This window comes from Zonotrichia leucophrys, unplaced genomic scaffold (assembly GCF_028769735.1).
Source record: "Zonotrichia leucophrys gambelii isolate GWCS_2022_RI unplaced genomic scaffold, RI_Zleu_2.0 Scaffold_106_152335, whole genome shotgun sequence".
In the NCBI taxonomy this organism is placed as follows: Eukaryota; Metazoa; Chordata; class Aves; order Passeriformes; family Passerellidae; genus Zonotrichia; species Zonotrichia leucophrys.
Window position 1 is genome coordinate 1 of NW_026992311.1, and position 23354 is coordinate 23354.

At 48.3% G+C, this 23354-nt stretch overlaps 2 protein-coding genes across 4 annotated transcripts; one reads left to right on the top strand and one right to left on the bottom strand.

The window, feature by feature from the left end:
* The first annotated feature begins 2877 nt into the window (after positions 1-2877).
* Positions 2878-9521, top strand: LOC135460829 (large ribosomal subunit protein eL18). 2 transcript variants are annotated; one of them, XM_064737777.1, is made up of 7 exons: positions 2878-3032; positions 3194-3280; positions 3889-3996; positions 5694-5792; positions 7115-7238; positions 7995-8064; positions 9395-9521. In XM_064737777.1, exons 1-7 carry the CDS (start codon positions 3030-3032, stop codon positions 9468-9470), a joined length of 567 nt encoding a protein of 188 aa, XP_064593847.1. In that variant the 5' UTR covers positions 2878-3029; the 3' UTR covers positions 9471-9521. The 2 variants fall into 2 exon arrangements, with proteins under 2 accessions (XP_064593847.1, XP_064593849.1); XM_064737779.1 differs by lacking the exon at positions 2878-3032 and adding an exon at positions 3063-3066 and having other exon boundaries at positions 3193-3280.
* A 1653-nt stretch (positions 9522-11174) lies between these two features.
* RCVRN (recoverin) lies at positions 11175-23354 on the bottom strand. 2 transcript variants are annotated; one of them, XM_064737784.1, is made up of 5 exons: positions 23336-23354; positions 18455-18583; positions 15933-16221; positions 12801-12912; positions 11175-11287 (listed from the first exon to the last, which is right to left on the bottom strand). In XM_064737784.1, exons 2-5 carry the CDS (start codon positions 18544-18546, stop codon positions 11202-11204), a joined length of 579 nt encoding a protein of 192 aa, XP_064593854.1. In that variant the 5' UTR covers positions 18547-18583; positions 23336-23354; the 3' UTR covers positions 11175-11201. The 2 variants fall into 2 exon arrangements, with proteins under 2 accessions (XP_064593854.1, XP_064593853.1); XM_064737783.1 differs by lacking the exon at positions 23336-23354 and adding an exon at positions 20654-20683.

Below are 23354 nucleotides of genomic sequence, written 5' to 3' on the forward strand. Positions count from 1 at the left end.
GCTCGGAGAGAGCTGCAGCGGTTCAGAGCAATCCTGCAGAGATACGAGGCTCAGCACGGACAGATCTGAGCAATCCCGGGGGTTTTGGGTCATTTTGGGGGTTTCGGGTCATTCCTGGACCGCGAGAACGCCGCGCTGCGCCCCGAGGTGGCGGCGGCTCGGAGAGAGCTCCAGCGATTCAGAGCCATCCTGGCACGATACGAGGCTCAGCACGGACAGATCTGAGGGGTTTGGGGCATTTTGGGGGGTTTTGGATCGTTCCTGGAGCGCGAGAACGCCGCGCTGCGCCTCGAGGTGGCGGCTGCACGACGGGAGCTGCAGCGGTTCCGGGCCATCCTGCAGAGATACGAGGCTCAGCACGGACAGATCTGAGGGGTTTGGGGCATTTTGGGTCATTTTGGGGGTTTTGGGTCGTTCCTGGAGCGCGAGAACGCCGCGCTGCGCCTGGAGGTGGCGGCTGCACGCCGGGAGCTGCAGCGGTTCAGGGCAATCCTGGCACGATACGAGGCTCAGCACGGACAGATCTGAGCAATCCTGGGGGGTTTGGGGTCATTTTGGGGGGTTTGGGATCGTTCCTGGAGCGGGAGAACGCCGCGCTGCGCCTCGAGGTGGCGGCGGCTCGGAGGGAGCTGCAGCGATTCAGGGCCATCCTGCAGAGATACGAGGCTCAGCACGGACAGATCTGAGGGGTTTGGGTCATTTTGGGGGGTTTTGGGGGGTTTTGGATCGTTCCTGGAGCGGGAGAACGCCGCGCTGCGCCTCGAGGTGGCGGCTGCACGGAGGGAGCTGCAGCGGTTCCGGGCCATCCTGCAGAGATACGAGGCTCAGCACGGACAGATCTGAGGGGTTTGGGGCATTTTGGGGGGTTTTGGATCGTTCCTGGAGCGGGAGAACGCCGCGCTGCGCCTGGAGGTGGCGGCTGCACGACGGGAGCTGCAGCGATTCCGGGCTATCCTGCAGAGATACGAGGCTCAGCACGGACAGATCTGAGGGGTTTGGGGCATTTTGGGGGGGTTTGAGATCATTCTTGGAGGGGTTTGAGATGGTCCCAGGTGCTCCAGGACTGACCCAGAACGGCCCCAGGTGCTCCAGGACTGACCCAGGACAGCCCCAGGTGGTCCCGGGACTGCGTGGAGGAATTTGGGGACAGTTTGCAGAGATTTGGGACAGCTCCAGGTGCTCCAGGAGCGCGGGATCCCAGCTGGATCCGGAACTCGGCACCGGGACCCAGCACCAGGCACAGCTCCGGGATCGGGCACTGGATCCAGAACCAGGAACCGGAACCAGAACCCCGTGGTGGGACCCAGAACCGGGATCCAGAACCAGGATTCAGCCCTGGGATCCAGAACCAGGATCCCGTGGTGGGACCCAGAACCAGGATCGAGTGAGAACATCCAGCACCAGGATCCAGAACCAGGTTCCAGTGATGGGATCCAGAACCAGATCCAGAACTGGGACCCAGCACCAGAACCGGGATCCAGATCCAGGACCCAGAACCAGGACTCAGCACCACATCCAGAACCAGGATCCAGAACAACGACCCAGAACCGGATCCAGTGATGAGATCCAGAACTGGAATCCAGAACCAGAACCCGGCGATGGCATCCAGGACCAGGATCCAGATCCAGGACTCAGAACCGGGATCCAGCACCGGGATCCAGAACCGGGATCCAGCACCGGGATCCAGATCCAGAACCGGGACCCAGCACCAGGATCCAGATCCGGGATCCAGATCCAGGACTCAGAACCGGGATCCAGATCCAGGATCCAGCACCGGGATCCAGGATCCGGCACCGGGATCCAGATCCAGGATCCAGAACCGGGACCCAGCACCGGGATCCAGATCCGAGATCCAGATCCAGGATCCAGAACCGGGACCCAGCGCCAGGACCCAGCAGCCCCTCCCCCCCCCCCCCCCCCCCAATTCCCAAATTTTGGGACCCCCCCCCCCCAATCTCCCCCTCCCCTATTTATTCCCAGCCCCTCCCCCGGGGTTGGATCAAAGCACAAATATTTTTGGGGGGGGGGGTCTCCCCTCCCCCCCCTGCCCCTCCCCCAGTGACCATTCCCAGTTCAGGCCAGTAGCGTTACTGGGGTGGGGGGAGGGGCGCCCCCATCACCCCTCCCCCAAATCCCCCTGCCCCTCCCCCCCCCCCCCCCCCCGGCACTTTGACCACTTTACCGCCCCCGCCCCCCCCCAGCACGAGGGATTTGGGGGTGGGGGAGGGGTTTTTGTACAGAATTAAAATGTAAAAAATAACAAAAAAAAAAATCCAAAAAAAAATGAGCCTGAACTGGGAGCGCTGGGGGGGAACTGGGAGCACTGGGAAGGGGAGAGGGGCCCAAGACCTCCCCCAAAAACTCAGGGTCGCCCCAAGGTTGGGTTTTATTGCACAGAGAAAGGGGAGGGACCCCAAATTCCTTTCGGGAGCCCCAAAAATCCCTAAATCCCCCCCAAAACGGGTTCTTGGGGTCCCCATGTGCCCCCATTGTCCCCCTGTCCCCGTATGACCCCTGACCCTGCCGCTTTCCCCGCCCCTCTCCCTCCCAGCCAATCAGGAGCCGCCGACCCGCGGCGCGGAGCCAATGGGAGGCTTCGCTGCGTCCGCCTTCTTTGTTAAGGGCAGCGCCGCTATTGGGAGCAATGTGGGTGAAGCCGCTTTAGCGCCATCTTGAGAGCAGGGCTCAGCCAATCGCAGCGCCGTAGCCATGGCAACGCCCGCCCGCGGCCGCCATGGTGGTTGAGGGCGCCCTCGCCTTTGCCAGGAGAAGCCTCGCGTTTTGCCGCAGGGCGCGGCGGGGCCGCCCCTAATTAACAGCGCTAATTACCCGCGCCCCTGCCTTGCCTTTCCGCTAATTAACGGTTCTCATTAAGGATCCGGCAGGGTCACAGGGGGTCGGTCCGCCACCGCCATAGAGAGAGGGGGATAGAGCGGCCCGCGCGCATTTCCGGCGCGCACCGGAAGCGGCTCCACTCTCCCAAAACCCCCCTCGCGCTCCCGCCGCCGCCTCTCTCCAGCGCCGCCGCCATGGTGGGTCCGGCCGCGTTCCCGAATCCGCCGCCATCCGCGGCCGGGACGGCTCGGGGAGGGCCCGGGGAGGGCTCAGGGGATCCCGGGGAGGCTCGGGAGGGCTCGGGGAGCGGCGATGGCCGGCGCGGCCCCCGCCATGACCGGGCCCGGTGTCGCCTCAGGGCATCGACATCCGCCATGACAAGGACCGCAAGGTGCGGCGGAAGGAGCCCAAGAGCCAGGACATCTACCTGCGCCTGCTCGTCAAGGTGAGCCAGGGCCGGGAGAGCGGTGCCGGGCCCGGTTCGGCCGGGACCGAACCCGGGATAGAGCCCGGGCCGACCGCGGGCCCGGCCCCGCCGCTCTCGGTTCCTCCCGGTCCGTCCCGGTTCCCTTCGCGCCGGTCCCGTGTCCCGGCTCCAGCGCTTCCCTTCCCTTCTTCCCCATTTCCCCGATTTTTCCCGGTTTTCTCTTATTTTCCCCCGGTTTTTCCCCGGTTTCTGCATGTAATCCCCGATTTCGCTCCGTTTTCCCAGGATTTTCCCCGGTTTCTCCCGGTTTTCCCAGGTCTTTCCCGGTTTTATCCGATTTCCCCCGGTTTTTCCCGGTTTTCTCCTGGTTCATGCATATTATCCCAAATTTCCCCCGATTTTTCCCGAAATTTTCACGGTTCCCCCCGGCTTTTCCCGATCTCTCCCGGTTTTCCCGATTTTCCCGGTTTTCACCCGCTGTTCCCAATTTCCGCGGTTTTTCCCGATTTCCCCCGTTCCCATCCCGGTTTTTCCCGTTCTCGGCGCTTTTTGCCCCATTCCCACCCCGTTTTTTCCCCGTTTTTCCCCGTTTTTTCCCGATTTCACGGTTTTTCCCCCCCTTCCAGCTGTACCGGTTCCTGGCCCGCCGCACCAACGCCCCGTTCAACCGCGTGGTGCTCAAACGCCTCTTCATGAGCCGCTCCAACCGGCCCCCGCTGGCTCTGTCCCGCCTGGTGAGACCCAAAAAACCCCGAATTTACCCCAAAAATATCCCCTAAATATCATCAACCCATTCCTGCCTGCAGAGCCCCAAAAACACCAAAATTATCCCAAAAAAATCACCGAAAACAGCCCCAAAATCTCACCCAAGCGGCCCCCGCTGGCCCTGTCCCGCCTGGTGAGACCCAAAAAAACCCGAATTTACCCCAAAACCGCATCTGAAAGCCTCCAAAATACCCCGGGATTTTGGGGCGTTCTCTCCCTGAATTTTTGGGTATTTTCTCCTGAATTTTGGGCTGGTTTATCCCCGGGATTTTGAGCGTTTTCTCACGGACTTTGGGCTGTTTTCCAGGGTTTTTGGGGTATTTTATCACTGAATTTTTAGGTATTTTTTCACTGATTTTTGTGTGGTTTTCCCCGGGTTTTTGGGTGATTTTCTCATAGATATTTTGGCTATTTCTCACTGAATTTTGGGGTGTTTTCCCCGGGATTTTTGGGGTGTTTTTCCTGGGATTTTGGGCTATTTACTCATAAATATTCTGGTTATTTCTCACTCAATTTTGGGGTGTTTTCCCCGGGATTTTTGGGGTGTTTTTCCTGGGATTTTTGGCTATTTTCTCATAGATATTTTGGCTGTTTTCTCGCTGTATTTTTGGGGTAATTTCCCCGGATTTTGGTGTTTCAGATCCGCACGATGCGCAAGCCAGGGCTGTTTTCTCACTGAATTTTGGGGTGTTTTCCCCGCGATTTTTGGGCTATTTTTCCTGGGATTTTTGGGGTGTTTTCCCCGGGATTTTGGGCTATGTTCTCATAAATATTTTGGCTATTTCTCACTGAATTTTGGGGTATTTTCCACGCGGATTTTTGGGGTGTTTTTCCCGGGATTTTTGGGCTATTTTTCCTGGGATTTTGGGCTCTGTTCTCATAGATATTTGGGCTATTTTTCACTGAATTTTGGGGTATTTTCCCCGGGATTTTTTGGGTATTTTCCCGGGATTTTGGGCTATTTTCTCATAGATATTTTGGCTATTTCTCACTGAATTTTGGGGTATTTTCCCCGGGATTTTTGGGGTATTTTTCCCGGGATTTTTGGGGTATTTTCCCCGGGATTTTGGGCTATTTCCCCATAGATATTCTGGCCATTTCTCGCTGTATTTTTGGGGTAATTTCCCCGGATTTTGGGTTCCCAGATCTGCATGATGCGCACGCTGGGCCTGTATTCTCACTAAATTTTTGGGTATTTTCCCCGGGATTTTTGGGGTATTTTCCCCGCGATTTTTGGGCCATTTTCCCCGGGATTTTGGGCTGTTTTCCCATAGATATTTTGGCCATTTCTCGCTGTATTTTTGGGGTCATTTCCCCGGATTTTGGGTTCCAGATCCGCATGATGCGCAAGCCAGGGCTGTTTTCTCACTGAATTTTGGGGTATTTTCCCCGGGATTTTTGGGGTATTTTCCCATAGGTATTTTGGCCATTTCTCGCTGTATTTTTGGGGTAATTTCCCCGTATTTTGGTGTTCCCAGATCTGCATGATGCGCACGCCGGGGCTGTTTTCTCACTGAATTTTGGGGTGTTTTCCCCGCGATTTTTGGGCTATTTTTCCTGGGATTTTTGGGGTGTTTTCCCCGGGATTTTGGGCTGTTTTCCCATAGATATTTTGGCCATTTCTCGCTGTATTTTTGGGGTCATTTCCCCGGATTTTGGGTTCCAGATCCGCATGATGCGCAAGCCGGGCCGCGCTGACCGCACGGCCGTGGTGGTCGGGACGATCACGGACGACGTTCGCATCCAGGACGTGCCCAAGCTCAAGGTTTGAGGCAAAACCCGCGGGTTTTGGGCAAATCCGGGACATTCGGGGGATTTTAGGGGGAAATTGGGGAATTTTGGGGGATTTTATGGGGAAATTTGGGGGATTTTATGGGGAAATTTTGGGGAATTTTTATGGAAATTTATTGGGAAATTCAGGAATTTTGGAAGATTTTTATGGGAGATTTTGGGTCATTTACGGGAGTTTTAATGGGAATTGTGTGGATTTTTTAGGTTTGTTTGGAAATTTGAGGCTGGGGTAGGGTTTAAGGGTAATTTGGGGTTTTTTGGAGATTCTGGGTGGTTTTTGGAGATATTTTGGGGTGGTTTTGGGGCTGATTTTTGGGTTTTTAGGGGCTGTTTTGGGGTGGTTTTCAGGTGTTTTGGGGCTGATTTCAGGGTGGTTTTGGGGATGATTTTTGGGTGATTTTGGGGGTGATTTCATTGTGATTTTGGGGTTTTTTTGGGTGATTTTGGGGTGGTTTTTGGGTGTCTGTTTCTGATTTTGGGGGATGATTTTTGGGTGGTTTCGGAGCTGCTTTTTGGGGTAGTTTTGGCTAATTTTGGGGATGATTTTTGTGTGATTTTTGGGTGTTTTTAGCGTATGGATTTGGGATGTTTTGTGTGTTTTTGAGGTGGCTTTTAACTGATTTTGGGGATGATTTTTGGGAGGTTTTTATGGTGTTTTAGGGATGATTTTTGTGTGATTTTTGGGCTGGTTTTTTGGTGGTTTTGGGCTGGTTTTTTGTGTGATTTTGGATGTGTTTTGGGGCTGAGTTTTGGGCAGTTTTGGGCCATTTTTTGTGTGGTTTTGGGCTGTTTTTTGTGTGATTTTGGATGTGTTTTGGGGCTGTTTTTTGGGTGGTTTTGGGGCTGGTTTTTGGGCGGTTTTGGGGCTGGTTTTTGGGCGGTTTTGGGCTGGTTTTTTGGATGTGTTTTGGGGCTGGTTTTTGGGTGGTTTTGGGCTCTTTTTTGGGTGTGTTTTGGGTGGTTTTGGGCTGGTTTTTGGGTGGTTTTGGGCTCTTTTTTGGGTGTGTTTTGGGTGGTTTTGGGGCTGGTTTTTGGGTGGTTTAGGATGTGTATTGGGGCTGGTTTTTGGGTGGTTTTGGGCTGTTTTTTGGATGTGTTTTGGGCTGTTTTTTGGATGTGCTTTGGGTGTGTTTTTGGGTGGTTTTGGGCTGGTTTTTTGTGTGATTTTGGATGTGTTTTGGGGCTGGCTTTGGGCTGTTTTTTGTGCGGTTTTGGGGCCGGTTTTTGTGTGATTTTGGGCTGTTTTTTGGGTGTGTTTTTGGTCCGTTTTCCCTGATTTCTGTCCCCCCCGTCCAGGTGTGCGCCCTGCGGGTGACGCGCGGTGCTCGCACGCGGATCCTGCGCGCCGGCGGCTCCATCCTCACCTTCGACCAGCTGGCCATGGCCACGCCCAAGGGCAAGGGCACCGTGCTGCTCTCAGGTGGGCAAGGACCCCTCCCCAAATACCCAAAAATCCAAAAAAAACCCGGTTAAAATAGCCCAAAATAGCCCAAAATAACGATAATCCTGAATAACCCCAAAGTCACCCCAAATCCGAGCGCCATGACCACGCCCAAGGGCAGGGGCACCGTGCTGCTCTCAGGTGGGCACAGACCCCTCCCCAAATACTGAAAAACCCAAAAAAAACCTGGTTAAAATAGCCCAAAATAGCCCAAAATAACGATAATCCTAAATCACCCCAAAATCACCCCAAAATCACCCACAACCCGAGTGCCATGGCCACGCCCAAGGGCAGGGGCACCGTGCTGCTCTCAGGTGGGCCGACCCTCCCCAAATACCAAAAACCAAAAACCCGTGCAAAATTCGTAAGCCTAAATAACCCAAATAAAACCAAAATACCAAACGTCCCAAATCCACCCAAGGCATCACCTGTCCAGGGCAAACCCCTCCCCAAATACCAAACCAAAAACCCCTGAAATTCAGTACAAAATCCAAAATAACAAATCCAAAAATCCAAATCATATTCCAAAATACCCAAATCCATTTTTTTCCCCCACGCAAATTCTCCTCTTTTTTCTGTCCCCATCTCCCTTCCCCAATTTCTTTTTCTCACAAAATTTCGTCCCTGAAACAATTTTTTTTTTTCCCAAAATCCCATGGTTTCACCCCAAATCCCCATTTCCCCTAAACAATTTCATTTTTCCCAATTTCCCCGTTTTTGGCCCCGATCCCGCAGGGCCCCGCAAGGCGCGCGAGGTTTATCGGCACTTCGGGAAAGCGCCCGGGACCCCGCACAGCCACACCAAGTGAGATTGGGGACAATTCCGCACGTTTTGGGCAAATTCCCCACATTTTGGGCGATTTGGGGCATTTTGGGGCAGATTTTTGGGGCATTTTGGGGCAGATTTTGAGACTTTGGCCTGGAGGGTTTGGGGGCATTTTGGGGGGAAATTGGGGATTTTTGGGATTGGATTTTTAAAGGGATTTTGGGGGTTTGGGTCAGGATTTTTGGGGTGTGGGATGGGGATTTTGGGGTGAAATTGTGAGTTTATTTTGGGGTATTTTTGGGGGATATTCTGGGGTATTTTGGGTGACATTTTGTGGGATATTTTTGGGTTATATTTGGGGGTAATTTGGGGTTTATTTTGGGATATTTTTGAGGGACATTCTGGGGTATTTTTGGGCTACATTTTGGGTTTGTTTTGGGATATATTTGGGTGACATTTTGGGGGATATTTTTCGTTATGTTTGGGGGTCAGTTCGGGTTTATTTTTGGGTTATTTTGGGTTGATTTTGGGGGATATTTCAGTTAGTTTGGGGTTATTTGGGGACCATTTTAGGGGATATTTGGGGATATTTTTGGGTTATATTTGGGGGTAATTTTGGGTTTATTTTGGAGGATATTTTGGGGGTTGTTTTGGGGAATATTTGGGTTAGTTTGGGGGTTATTTGGGGATCATTTTAGATTTATTTTGGGGTATATTCGGGCATTATTGTGGGGGTCCCTTTGGGGTATTTGGGAGTATTTTGGGGGAGATTTTGAGGAGATTTTGGGGGGATATTTGGTGTGTGGGCTGGGATATTTGGGGGTATTTTTGGGGAGATTTTGGGTTTGTTTTGGTGTACATTTGGGCTGCATTTTGGGTTCATTTTGGGGTACATTTGTGTGATATTTTGGGGTACATATGGGTGAGACTTTGGATTTATTTTGGGGTACATTTGGGTGACATTTTGGGTTTATTTTGGGGTGTATTTGGGCTGCATTTTGGGTTTATTTTGGGGTACAATAATTTGGTGATTATTTTGGGTTTATTTTGGGGTATATTTGTGTGATATTTTGGGGTACATTTGGGTGACATTTTGGGTTTATTTTGGGGTACATTTGGGTGATATTTTGGGTTTATTTTGGGGTGTATTTGTGTGATATTTTGGGGTATGTTTGGGTGATATTTCGGGTTTATTTTGGGGTACATTTTGTTAATTTTAGGTTTATTTTGGGGTGTATTTATGTGATATTTTGGGGTCTGTTTGGGGATATTTGGGGTGGTTTTTGGGTACGTTTTGGGCTGGTTTTGCCCCGTTTTGGGTTGATTTTGCCCCGTTTTTTGCTGATTTTGCCCCGTTTTCCCTCCCCAGGCCCTACGTGCGCTCCAAGGGCCCCAAGTTCGAGCGCGCCCGCGGCCGCCGCGCCAGCCGGGGCTACAAGAACTGAGCCCCCTCCCCAAATAAACGGGGCTGGGGCGCCCCCAACCCAAAAACCAAACCCTCTGTGTCTGGGTGGTGAAATGCAAAAAAAAAACGGAGAAAAAAGGTGAAACGGCCCCAAAAATACCCCCAAAAACCCAAAATTGCCCCAAAAACCAAACCCTGTGTCTGTTGGGGGGGAAAATGCAAAAAAAAACGGAGAAAAAAGCTGAAACAGTTCCAAAAATACCCCCAAAAACCCGAAATTGCCCCAAAAACCAAGCCCTGGGTCTATGTGTGATGGAATGGAAAAAAAAGGCGAAAAAAGCCCCAAAAATACCCCCAAAAAACCCAAAATTGCCCCAAAAACAACCCCTGGGTCTGTGTGTGATGGGATGGGAAAAAAACCGAGAAAAAAGCTGAAACGGCCCCAAAAATACCCCCAAAATTGCCCCAAAAACCAAACCCTGTGTCTGTGGGGGGTAAAATGCAAAAAAAAACGGAGAAAAAAAGCCCCAAAAATACCCCAAAAAACCCAAAATTGCCCCAAAAACAAGCCCTGGGTCTGTGGGTGGTAAATGCAAAAAAAAAACGGAGAAAAAAACCCCAAAAATACCTGAGAAAAACCCCAAAACTGCCCCAAAAATACCCAGGGGAAACCTCAAAAAAGCCCTGAAAAAAATCCCGAGAAAAACCCCAAAACGACCCCAAAATAAGAGGAAAAATAACAACAAAAAAAAACCCCACAAAAACAAAAAAAAAAAAAACCCCGAGAAAAACCCCAAAAAACGCAGAGAAAAACCTGGAAAACGCCCCAAAAAAAATCTCGTGGAAAACCCAAAAAAACACTCCAAGAAAAAACCTAAAACTGTTCCAAAAACCCCCATGAAAATCCCTGAAACCGCCCAAAAAAATCCTGAGAAAAATCCCAAAAACGCCCTCAAAACTCCTGAGAAAATCCCAAAAATACCCCAAGGAAAACATTAAAAATACCCTGAAAAAAAGCCCAAGAAAAACCCAAAAAAAACCCCTGAGAAAAACCCCAAAAATGCCCTGAAAAAATCCTTTTCTTCCCTAAAAATTCCCCTTTTTTCTCTCTAAAAGTCCCTTCTTTTTTTGCCACAAAAATCCCCTTTTTTAATCCACAAAAAAATCCCATTCCTTCCCCCAAAACCTCATTTTTTCCCCTTAAAAAACCCCATTTTTTCTCCCAAAACCACAATATTTTTCCCTTCTAAAACCACTTTTTTCCCCAAAAAAAATCCCCCTTTTTTCTCCTCTAAAAATCCTTTTCCCAAAACCCTCCTTTTTTCCGCTCTAATAACCCTTTTTTTCTCCAAAAAATTTTTTTACCCTTTTAAAAACTTTTCTTCACCAAAACCCCGCATTTTTTCCCAAAAACTCCTTTTTTCCCCTCAAAAAAATCAATTTATTTCCCTAAAAACTTCCTTTTTATTCTTCTAAACCCACTTAAAAAAAAAAACAAAACAAAACTTTTTTTCCCCTTAAAAAATTTCCTATTTTTCCCCAAAAACTCCTCTTTTTTCCCCTCTAAAAATCCCTTTTTTTTCCCCAAAAATTCCCATTTTCCCCCCAAACCGACACCACATTTTGGGGGGATTCTCTTTATTTCCCCTCCCTCCCTCCCATCCCGGCTTTTTTTTGGGGGAATTTTGGGGGTTTTTTTTTTTTTTTTTTATTATTTTGGGGGATTTCAGGGGATTTTCTTTATTTTGGGTTTTTTTGGGTTTTTTTGGTTTCACTTTTTGGGCTCGTACTGGATCAGGCGCATGATGGCGTCGTTCTTCATCACGCCCTCGATGAACTCGGCCTCGGCGATCTTGTCTGGGGCGAGAAACGGAGATTTCGGTCAAAAACGGCAATTGGGGGTCAAAAACGGCAGTTTTGGGGTCAAACCCGAAGGTTTGGGGTTAAAAAACGGCTGGGTTGGGTTAAAACCTGGTGATTTTGGGTCAAGAAGGGCCAAAAAAGGGGATTTGGGGTTAAAAAGTGATTTTGGGTTAAAACAGGAATTTGGGGTTAAAAAGGGCGGGTTTGGGTTTGGGGTGGAAAATGGCGATTTTGGGTCAGGAGGGGCAGAAAATGGGAATTTTGGGTTTGGAGAGGGGGTTCCAAAATTCAGGATTTTGCGATCGGGGTAATTCTGGGGGTTTTTGGGTTATTTCGGGTTTTTTCTGATTTTTGTGGATTTTTGAGAGGGATTTTTGGGGTTTTTTTGGGTTATTTGGAGTTTTCCAGGGAGGTTTTGGGGGGATTTTGGGTTTTTTGGGCGGGATTTTTGGGATGATTTTGGGTTTTTTAGGTGGGATTTTTGGGGTGATTTTGCTGGTTTTTTTCGGGAATTTTTGGGGTGATTTTGGTGTTTTTGGGCAGGATTTTTGGGATGATTTTGGTGTGTTTGGGGAATTTTTGGGCGGGATTTTTGGGATGATTTTGGGTTTTTTGGGCAGGATTTTTGGGATGATTTTGGTGGTTTTTTTCGGGGATTTTTGGGGTGATTTTGGTGGGTTTTGGGGGAGGTTTTTGTGGTGATTTTAGTGGTTTTTTGGGTGGGATTTTTGGGGTGATTATGGTGGTTTTTTGGAGGATATTTTGGGGGGATTTTGGTGTTTTTTTGGGGGGATTTTGGGGTTTTTTTGGAGGATACTTTTGGGGTGATTTTGGTAGTTTTTTGGGCTTATTTTGGTGGCTTTTGAGCAGGATTTTTGGGGTGATTTTGGGTGGTTTTTGGGGGGATTTTTGGGTTGATTTTGGTGGTTTTGGGCAGGATTTTTGGGGTGATTTTGGGTGGTTTTGGGGGTGATTTTGAGTGGTTTTTGGGCGGGATTTTGGTGGTTTTTGAGCAGGATTTTTGGGGTGATTTTGGTGTTCTTTGGGGGGATTATTGGACGGGATTTTGGTGTTTTTTGCCGGGATTTTTGGGGTGATTTTGGGTGTTTTTTGGGTGGGATTTTTGTGGGGATTTTTGGAGTGATTTTGGCAGTTTTTGCCGGGATTTTTTGGGTGATTTTGGTGTTCTTTGTGGGATATTTTTGGGCGGGATTTTGGTGTTTTTTGCCAGGATTTTTGGGGTGATTTTGGGTGGGATTTTTGGGTGACTTTCGTGGTTTTGGGCAGGATTTTTGGGGTGATTTTAGGTGGTTTTTGGGGGATTTTGGGTGGGATTTTTGGGGGTGTTTTTGGGGGTTTTTGGGTGGGATTTTTGGGGTGATTTTGGCGTTTTTTGCCGGTATTTTTGGGGTGATTTTGGGTGGGATTTTTGGGGGATTTTTGGGCAGGATTTTGCCATTTTTTGCCGGTGTTTTTGGGGTGATTCCGGGCGGTTTCGGGTGCGCACCGTTCTCGCCCTTGTTGAAGTAGGCCCACAGTTTGTCCGCGCGTTTCTGGGGGTTGTTCTCGTCCTCGGGCAGCAGCTTCTGCTCCTCGGCCGGGATCATCTTGAAAATGGCCTGGGGACCCCGAAACCCCGAAAACTGTACCCAAAAATGGCCTGGGGACCCCAAAAATGGCCTGGGGACCCCGAAACCCCGAAAACTGTACCCAAAAATGGCCTGGGGACCCCAAAACCCCGAAAACTGTACCCAAAAATGGCCTGGGGACCCCAAAAATGGCCTGGGGACCCCAAAACCCAAAAACTGCACCCAAAAATGGCCTGGGGACCCCGAAACCCCGAAAACTGTACCCAAAAATGGCCTGGGGACCCCGAAACCCCGAAAACTGTACCCAAAAATGGCCTGGGGACCCCAAAAATGGTACCCAAAAACTGTACCCAAAAATGGCCTGGGGACCCCAAAACCCCGAAAACTGTACCCAAAAATGGCCTGGGGACCCCAAAACCCCGAAAACGGACCCAAAAATGGCCTGGGGACCCCGAAACCCCAAAAACTGTACCCAAAAATGGCCTGGGGACCCCAAAAAACGGTACCCAAAAACTGTACCCAAAAATGGCCTGGGGACCCCAAAAATGGCCTGGGGACCCCAAAAAACCCCGAAAACGGTACCCAAAAATGGCCTGGGGACCCCAAAACCCCGAAAACTGTACCCAAAAATGGCCTGGGGACCCCAAAAATGGCCTGGGGACCCCGAAACCCCGAAAACTGTACCCAAAAATGGCCTGGGGACCCCAAAACCCCGAAAACTGTACCCAAAAATGGCCTGGGGACCCCGAAACCCCGAAAACTGTACCCAAAAATGGCCTGGGGACCCCAAAAATGGCCTGGGGACCCCAAAACCCCGAAAACTGTACCCAAAAATGGCCTGGGGACCCCAAAAATGGCCTGGGGACCCCAAAACCCCGAAAACTGTACCCAAAAATGGCCTGGGGACCCGAAACCCGAAAGCTGTACCCAAAAATGGCCTGGGGACCCCAAAACCCCGAAAACTGTACCCAAAAATGGCCTGGGGACCCCAAAACCCCGAAAACTGTACCCAAAAATGGCCTGGGGACCCCAAAAACGGCGTCCAAAAATCCATCAGGGACCCCAAAAATCCATCAGGGACCCCGAAATCCCGAAAACGGTACCCAAAAATGGCCTGGGGACCCCAAAAACGGTACCCAAAAATCCATCAGGGACCCGAAACGCGCCCGAAAATCCATCAGGGAACCCCAAAATCCGAAAATGGTACCAAAATGACCTGGGACCCCGAAACCCCAAAAATGGTACCCAAAAACTGTCAGGGACCCCAAAAATGGCCTGGGGACCCCGAAACGCGCCCCAAAATGTCAGGGACCCAGAAAATGGAACCCCGAAATCCCGAAAACGGTACCCAAAAAATGGCCTGGGGACCCCAAAAAACGGCGTCCAAAAATCCATCAGGGACCCCAAAACTCTGAAACGGCACCCCAAAAGTGACGGACCACAAAACCCCAAAACGGAACCCCAAGAAATATCAGGGACCCCAAAACAGCACCCAAAAATCCATCAGGGACCCCAAAAACAGAACCCCAAATCTTTCAGGGACAACAAAACCCCCAAAAACGGAGCCCCAAAACTGTCAGGGACCCCAAAAACGGCCTGGGAACCCAAAAAGGAAACCCAAAAATGGCAGGGACCCCAAAATCCATCGGGGACCCCAAAAAGGGAACCCAAAAACCGTCAGGGACCCCAAAACGGCTCCAAGGACACCAAAAATGGCTCTGGGGACCCCAAAAATGGTCCAAGAACCCCAAAAACGGCACCGGGGACCTCAAAATGGGTCTGGGGACCCCAAAAACCCTCAGGGACCCCACAATGGGTCTGAGGCCCCAATATCGGTCGAGGACCCAAAAAGGCTCTGGAGACCCCAAAATCCATTCGGGACCCCAAAAGGGTCTGGGGGCCCCAAAATCCCTCTGGGGACCCCAAGAGCCGTCGGAGACGCCAAGAACGGCGCCGAGAACCCCAAAATCGGCGTTTTGGGCCCCAAAGTGTCCCCGCTCGTGGGGAGGGGGAGGGGCCCGGCCCTTTCCCTGCCCCTCCCCCACCCCGATCCGTTTATGCCGCCCCTCCCCCCCTGCCCTGCCCCTCCCCCCCCGGGGTTTTTTCCATCCGGGACCGAAAATCCGGGATTGGGGGGGGGGGGGGAGGGGCAAAGCCAATTAGCGCCCCTCCCCCACCCCGCGGTAATTGGGGACACGGGGGGGGGGGGGGGGATGGGGGAGGGGCGGGGTCAGAGCCCATCGTGCGAAGGGAATTCAGAATTCCTCTGGGATGGGGCGATCCCAAAATAGCCCAAAATAAACCCAAAATGTCCCCAAAATATCCACTAAAATATCCGCCAAAATATCCCTAAAATGTCCCCAAAATATCCCCAAAATATTCCTAAAATGTCCCAAATATCAAAATATCCGCCAAAATCCAAATCCCAAAATTACCCCAAAATATCTGCCAAAATATCCCTAAAATGTCCCCAAATACCACCCAAAATATTCCAAAAATCCCAAAATATCCTAAAAGCCATATATCCCAAAATATCCCCAAAATATCCCAAAAATATTCCCAAAATGTCCCCAAATCCCAAACCCCAAATCCTGAATTTCCTCTCCGGATGAGCCAATCCCATCCCCAGCCCGGAAAACATCCCCAAAATCCCAAATTCCAAACCCAAAATCCTGAATTTCCCCTGGGATGACTCAATCCCCCAACCCAACCAAATCCAACCTTGAATCCTCTCGGCCATTGCGTTCGCACCCAACCCAAATCTCACATTTCTCACCAATCTCACCGTGATGATCTCCAGCACCTCTCCATTGCTGACCTCGCCGTTCCTGCATCCCAAACCCCAAATCTCACATTTCTCACCCCAAACTCACCGTGATGATCTCCAGCACATCTCTCTTCCTCCAAACCCCAAATCTCACATTTCTAACCCCAAACTCACCGTGATGATCTCCAGCACCTCGTTCTTGCTGACCTCGCCATTCCTGCATCCCAAACCCCAAATCTCCCATTTCTGACCCCAAATCTGCCATTTCTCACCCCAAACTCACCGTGATGATCTCCAGCACCTCGTTCTTGCTGACCTCTCCGTTCCGGTCCACGTCGAACAGCGAGAACGCCCACTCGAGTTTGAGGTGGGTCTTGCCGGACGAGGTGAGGTGCAGCGCGATGATGTACTCCCGGAAGTCCAGCGTGCCGTCGTCGTTGGTGTCGAAGCTGCGGAAGACGTGGCGGGCGTAGCCCTGCGGGTCCGAGTTGGGGAAGAAGGTGCCGTAGATCTTCTCGAACTCGGCGCGGCTGATGCGCCCGTCGGGGCACTGCCGCTGGAAGCTCTCGTACCTGCGGGCAAGGGGGAAAAAATAGTATTAATTTAATGTTATTGATTTTATTATTACTATTACTATTATTATTTTTATTATTATTTTTATTAATTTTATTTTATCATCATCATTATTATTATTATTATTATTATTATTATTATTATTATTATTTTCATTATTTTCATTATTATTATTTTTATTTTATCATTATTACTATTATTATTACTATTATTATTATTATTATTGTTATTATTATTGTTATTATTATTATTATATGATTACTATTACTATTATTATTACTATTATTATTAATTTATTATTAGTATTGATATTAGTATTAGTATTAGTATTGTTAGTATTGTCAGTATTATTGTTATTTATTATTATTACTACTACTACTATTACTATTACTACTACTACTATTACAATTATTATTATTATTTTGTTATTATTATTAATAATAAAATTTTTAAATTGTTATTATTACTATTATTAGTATTGATATTAGTATTAGTGTTAGTATTGTTAGTCTTGTTAGTATTATTATTACTACTACTATTACAATTATTATTATTTTGTTATTATTATTAATAATAAAATTTTTAAATTGTTATTATTACTGCTATTGCTATTGCTATTACAATTATATATTATCATCATCATCATTACCATTATCATTACAATTATCATTATTGCTTTATATACATAAAGCAATAATGTATATAATGTATTTATATACATATTGTTTACATGTATTAGATAATATTATTTACATATTATTTACATGTAAATACATAATACATGTATTATGTATTTACATGTATATAATGTATTGATATACATATATGTATTTATCCATACATAAATACATATATGTATATAAATACATTAATGTAAATGACACATATAAAATACATTTCATATTTATATTTATAATGTCTATTTTATATTTTATACTGTAGTGTTATTATTCTATAGTATGTTACACTATATTGCATTGCACCCAAACTGAATCTTCCAAGCACTCGCTGCCCAGTTATTAATATATTATTATTATCATTATTGTAATTATTCTAATTGATTATGTTTTATTTATTTATATAAATTTATATCATTCATTACACTGTGTTATTTATGCTATTATACTATTTATTATACTATATTACTTTGTTATACTGTATTATTCTATATGCTACATAATACCATACTATATACTCTATTACACTATAAATTCTATACTTTATTACTTTATTATGTTACATTTATACTGCATTATTCTATGCTTTATTACTTTATTATGTTACGTTATTCTATATATTACATTATATATATTCCTATATTACACTATATTATTCTATATACTGTATTATATTTTTCTATTCTGTATTACTATATTACACTATATTATTCTATATACTGTATTTTACTGTATTACTTTATTATATTATTCTATACTGTAGAATAATTCTCTCCCAATGAGGGGCAAGAAATGCAGATGAGGTCATCTCATCAGCAGGGTGATTAATTAGCTTTTATTATTATTATTTAATAGAGATTTACATTATTTTATTTATGTAATGTATATATATGTAAATATATTATAATGTATATAATGTATATATTTAATGTATTACAAAATACATTATTTTATGCTATATTACCTTATTGTACTATATTATTATACTATATTATTTTATTATATATTATATTATACTATATTATTTTGTACTATATTTCTTTATTATATATATACTTTATTATATATATACATACTTTATATATTTTATTATAATGTAATATTCTCTTTACTATATTACTTTATTATATTATTCTATATACCATATTATACGATACATATTATATTATATTATATATATTATATTATATTATATTACATCTGAACTGCACCTGCCAAGCTCTCAACTGTGCTCACAACTGCACAGCGTTAAGGCTAATTAATTACCTACTTAATTACTTTATTTCACTATATTTTAAGATACTTTTATATATTTATATATTATTCTGTAATTATTTTATATTATTCCATCCTATATCACATTACATTTAAACTGAACCCCCACAACATAACCCCACAAAATCCAAAATAATCCCTAAAAAAACCCCAAAAAAATCTAAAAAAATCAAAATAAAAACTTTAAAAAAACCCCAAAAAACCCCAATTAACCCCTGAATCGCCCCAAAACCCCCGAAATGACCCCAAAGGCCCAAAATTTGCCGTTTTTTGCCCGTACCAGCGGCAGAGCTCCTCCTCGGAGTAGCGCGTGCTCGTCTTGAGGTCCTCGAGCACCTCCTTGGACAGAGCCCCGCTCTTGGCGTTGCCCATGGCGGCACCGAGGAGGAGGAGGAGGAGGAGGAAGAGCCTGGGGGGGGAGAGAGGGAAAATGGGGTGAGAGGGGGGAGATTTGGGGCCTGAAATTTGGGGGAAAAAAGAAGAGTTTGGGTACCGAAATTTGGGGAAAAAATGAAGGTTTTGGGTCCTGAAATAATGAGAATGACGAGGAGGAGGAGGAGGAGGAGGAGGAGGAGGAGGAGGAGGAAGAGCCTGGGGGGGAGAGAGGGAAAATGGGGTGAGAGAGGGGAGATTTGGGGCCGAAATTTGGGGGGAAAAGGGAATTTTTGGGTACCGAAATTTGGGGAAAAAATGAAGGTTTTGGGTCCTGAAATAATGAGAATGAAGAGAAGGAGGAGGAGGAGGAAGAGCCTGGGGGGAGAGAGAAAAAATGGGGTGAGAGGGGGGAGATTTGGGGCCGAAATTTGGGGGAAAAAGGGAATTTTTGGGTACCGAAATTTGGGGGGAAATGAAGGGTTTGGGTAACAAAATGAGAGGGAAAATGAAGGTTCTGGATTCCTGAAATGAGGAGGAGGAGGAGGAGGAGGAGGAGGAGGAAGAGCCTGGGGGGGGAGAGAGAAAATGGGGTGACAGAGGGGAGATTTGGGGCCGATATTTGGGGGAAAAAGGGAATTTTTGGGTACCTAAATTTGGGGAAAAAATGAAGGTTTTGGGTCCTGAAATAATGAGAATGAAGAGGAGGAGGAGGAGGAGGAAGAGCCTGGGGGGAGAGAGAGAAAATGGGGTGAGAGGGGGGAGATTTGGGGCCTGAAATTTGGGGGGAAAAGGGAATTTTTGGGTACCGGAATTTGGGGAAAAAATGAAGGTTTTGGGTCCTGAAATAATGAGAATGACGAGGAGGAGGAGGAGGAGGAGGAAGAGCCTGGGGGGGGAGAGAGGGAAAATGGGGTGAGAGAGGGGAGATTTGGGGCCGAAATTTGGGGGAAAAAGGGAATTTTTGGGTACCGAAATTTGGGTGGAAATGAAGGGTTTGGGTAACAAAATGAGAGGGAAAATGAAGGTTCTGGATTCCTGAAATGAGGAGGAGGAGGAGGAGGAGGAGGAGGAGGAGGAAGAGCCTGGGGGGAGAGAGACAAAATGGGGTGAGAGGGGGGAGATTTGGGGCTGAAATTTGGGGGAAAAAGGGAATTTTTGGGTACCGAAATTTGGGGAAAAAATGAAGGGTTTGGGTCCTGAAATAATGAAAATGAAGAGGAGGAGGAGGAGGAGGAAGAGCCTGGGGGGGAGAGAGAGAAAATGGGGCAAGAGAGGGGAGATTTGGGGCTGAAATTTGGGGGAAAAAGGGAATTTTTGGGTACCGAAATTTGGGGAAAAAATGAAGGTTTTGGGTCCTGAAATAATGAGAATGAAGAGGAGGAGGAGGAGGAGGAAGAGCCTGGGGGGAGAGAGAGAAAATGGGGTGAGAGGGGCGAGGTTTGGGTGCCGGAATTTGGGGGGAAAAATGAAAGTTCTGGGTCCCAAAATGAGGAGTAAAAAGAGGAAGGTTCTGGGAACTGAAATTTGGGGGAAAAATGAAAGTTCTGGGTCACAAAACGAGGAGGAAGAAGAAGGTTCTGGAGCCTAAAATGAGGATGAGGAAGATTCTGGGTCCTGGAATGAGGAGGAAGAGGAAGGTCTGGGATCCCAGGAGGAGGAGGAGGAAGAGGAAGGTCCTGTAACTCCAATAAACGAGGACGAGGAAGGCTCCGATAAACGAGGATGAGGAAGGCTCCGATAAACGAGGATGAGGAAGGTCCTGGCCCCCCAAAGTGAGGCAGAGGAGGGAGATCCCGGCCGGCCGCAGGCGAGGCTGAAGTAAATCTCACACCCCAGCAACGAGGATGAGGATGAGGATGAGGAAGGTGCCGAACCCCCCAAAACCGAGGCCGAAGAAGATCCCGAACCCCCCAAAAACGAGGAAGAGGAGGAGGAGGAAGATCCCGAACCCCCGAAAACGAGGGCGAGGAAGACGCCGGACGCAGCGATGAGGCCGAAGGCCCCCAGAAGGAGACGAGGGAAGGTTCCGGAAGGAGACGAAGAAAATTCCAGAGGGTGAGGATGATGAGGACGGGGATGAAGGCTCCCCCCGGGGGGTCCTTACTGGAAGGTTCCGGAGCCGAGGGTGAGGAGGGTGAGGATGAGGAGGGTGACGAAGGCTCCTCTGCGCCCCCGCCCGCGCTCGCGCCTTTATCGGGGGGATTTGGGGGGGATTTGGGGGGGGGGGAGGGGATGAAGGTGATCCCGGCTTAGGGGGGGGGGGGGGGGGGGGGGGGGGGCACGGGGGGGGGGGGAGGGGCGGCGCCCAACCCCCCCCCCCCACAAACCGGGGAACCCCAAAAACGGCACAAATTCAACCCGAAATGGCCCCAAATTAACCCCAAATAAACCCCACCAAAAATGCCACAAATTAACCCCAAATAAACCTCATTAAAAATGCCCCAAATTAACCCCAAAATCCCCCAAATTAACCCCCACAAAAAATGCCCCAAATTAACCCCAAAATCCCCCAAATTAACCCCACAAAAATGCCCCAAATTAACCCCACAAAAATGCCCCAAATTACCCAGAAATGCCCCAAATAAACCTCATAAAAATGCCCCAAATTAACCCCAAAATCCCCCAAATCAACCCCACAAAAATGCCCCAAATTAACCCCAAATTTCCCCAAATAAACCTCATAAAAAATGCCCCAAATTAACCCCAAAATCTCCCAAATTAACCCCACAAAAAATGCCCCAAATTACCCAGAAATGCCCGAAATAAACCTCATAAAAATGCCGCAAATTAACCCCAAAATCCCCCAAATGAACCCCCCAAAAAATGCCCCAAATTAACCCTCAAATCAAGCCCACAAAAATGCCCCAAATTAACCCCAAAATCTCCCAAATGAACCCCACAAAAAATGCCCCAAATTACCCAGAAATGCCCCAAACAGACCTCATAGAAATGCCCCAAATTAACCCCAAAATCCCCCAAATTAACCCCACAAAAATGGCCCAAATTAACCCCAAATTTCCCCAAATTAACCCCACCAAAAATGCCACAAATTAACCCCAAATAAACCTCATTAAAAATGCCCAAAATAACCCCAAAATCCCCTAAATTAACCCCACAAAAATGGCCCAAATTAACCCCAAATAAACCTCATTAAAAATGCCCCAAATTAACCCCAAAATCCCCCAAATTAACCCCACAAAAATGCCCCAAATTAACCCCAAATTTCCCCAAATAAACCCCACCAAAAATGCCCCAAATTAACCCAGAAATTCATCAGAACCCCAGCAATGCCCCAAATCAACCCCGCAAAAATCTCCCAAATGAACTCCACCAAAAACACCCCAAACGAACCCAAAAATCCCCCAAATTAACCCAAAAAAATGCCCCAAATTAACCCCGAAATCCCCCAAATCAAGCCCACAAAAATGCCCCAAATTTCCCCAAATAAACATCATAAAAAATGCCCGAAATTAACCCCAAATTCTCCCAAATTAACTCCACAAAAAATGCCCCAAATTACCCAGAAATGCCCCAAATAAACCTCATAAAAAATGCCCCAAATTAACCCCAAAAATCCCCCGGACCACCAGAAATGCCCCAAATTAACCCAAAAATGCCCCAGAGCCCCAAAAAATCTCCCAAATGAACCCAAAATCCCTCCCCCCCGGACCCCATAAAAATCTGCCCCAAAATCTCCCAAATTAACCCCAAAATCTCCCTCCCCCCTTCCCAAAATATCCCTCAGATCAACCCCAAAATTTCCCCAATCCCCCAAATTAACCCAAAATCCCCCAAATTAACCCCAGGTTCCCCCTCCCTCTCCCCACCTCCCCAGACCCCCCACAATTTCCCAAATTAACTCCAAAACCCCCAAATTCACCCCAAACCCCCCAAATTCGCCCCAACCCCCCCCGTGTTCCGCCCCTCCCCCCCCGCACGTGCCTCCCCTCCCCCCCCGGGGGCGGCAGATGGCGCGGGGGGAGGGGAGGGGGGGGAGGGCTCATTAAAGCCTCATTAACGTCGGGGTTAATTAATCACGGGGGGAGGGGGAGGGGGGGAGCTTGTGTAAGGAGGGGGGAGGGGCGGGGAGGGAGCGGGGGGGGAGGGGAGGGAACGAACGGGGGGGGGTGGGAGGGGACGGGGGGGGCACAGGTGAGCCCAGGTGAATTCTGGGATGGCCCAGATGTGCCCAAATGTGCCCAGGTGTGCCCAGGTAACACCTGGGACTGCCCAGGTGTGCCCAGGTGAATTCTGGGACGGCCCAGGTGTGCCCAGATGTGCCCAGGTAACACCTGGGAGTGCCCAGGTGTGCCCAGGTGAGCTCAGGTTTGCCCAGATGAGCTCTGGGGCTGCCCAGGTGTGCCCAAGTGCATCTCCAGGTGTGCCCAGGTAGGGCCTGCGTGGCTCCAGGTGTGCCCCAGGTGTGCCCAGATGTGTCCACGTGAGCTCTGACCACACTCAGGTGTGCCCAGGTGTGTCCAGGTGTGCCCAGGTGTGTCCAGGTCCATCCCCAGGTGCGCCCAGGTGAAATCTGGGACTGCCCAGGTGTGCCCAGGTGTGCCCAGGGTGGGTCCAGGTGTGCCCAGAGTGTGCCAGGTGTGGCCAGGTGAGCTCTGGTGTGCCCAGGTGTGCCCAGGTGAATTCTGGGACTGCCCAGGTGTGCCCAGGGTGGGTTCAGGTGTGCCCAGGTGAGCTCTGACCACCCCCAGGTGCCTCCAGATCCATCCCCAGGTGTGCCCAGGTGTGCCCGTTGTAATCAATAGAACAACAGAAGTTTAATAATTACCGGACGCTGTTGTAGCCAG

What these genes read in the sequence shown, in the direction of transcription:
- LOC135460829 (XM_064737777.1), top strand. An exon ending in ACCTGCGCCTGCTCGTCAAG is followed by an intron (nt 3,281 to 3,888) that starts GTGAGCCAGGGC and finishes CCCCCCTTCCAG; the next exon opens with CTGTACCGGTTCCTGGCCCG. An exon ending in GGGCACCGTGCTGCTCTCAG is followed by an intron (nt 7,239 to 7,994) that starts GTGGGCAAGGAC and finishes CCGATCCCGCAG; the next exon opens with GGCCCCGCAAGGCGCGCGAG.
- RCVRN (XM_064737784.1), bottom strand. Translation starts at nt 18,546, where the DNA reads ATGGGCAACGCCAAGAGCGGGGCTCTGTCCAAGGAGGTGCTCGAGGAC. An exon ending in GAGGAGGAGCTCTGCCGCTG is followed by an intron (nt 16,222 to 18,454) that starts GTACGGGCAAAA and finishes CCTTGCCCGCAG; the next exon opens with GTACGAGAGCTTCCAGCGGC. An exon ending in AGGTGCTGGAGATCATCACG is followed by an intron (nt 12,913 to 15,932) that starts GTGAGTTTGGGG and finishes CGGGGTCCCCAG; the next exon opens with GCCATTTTCAAGATGATCCC.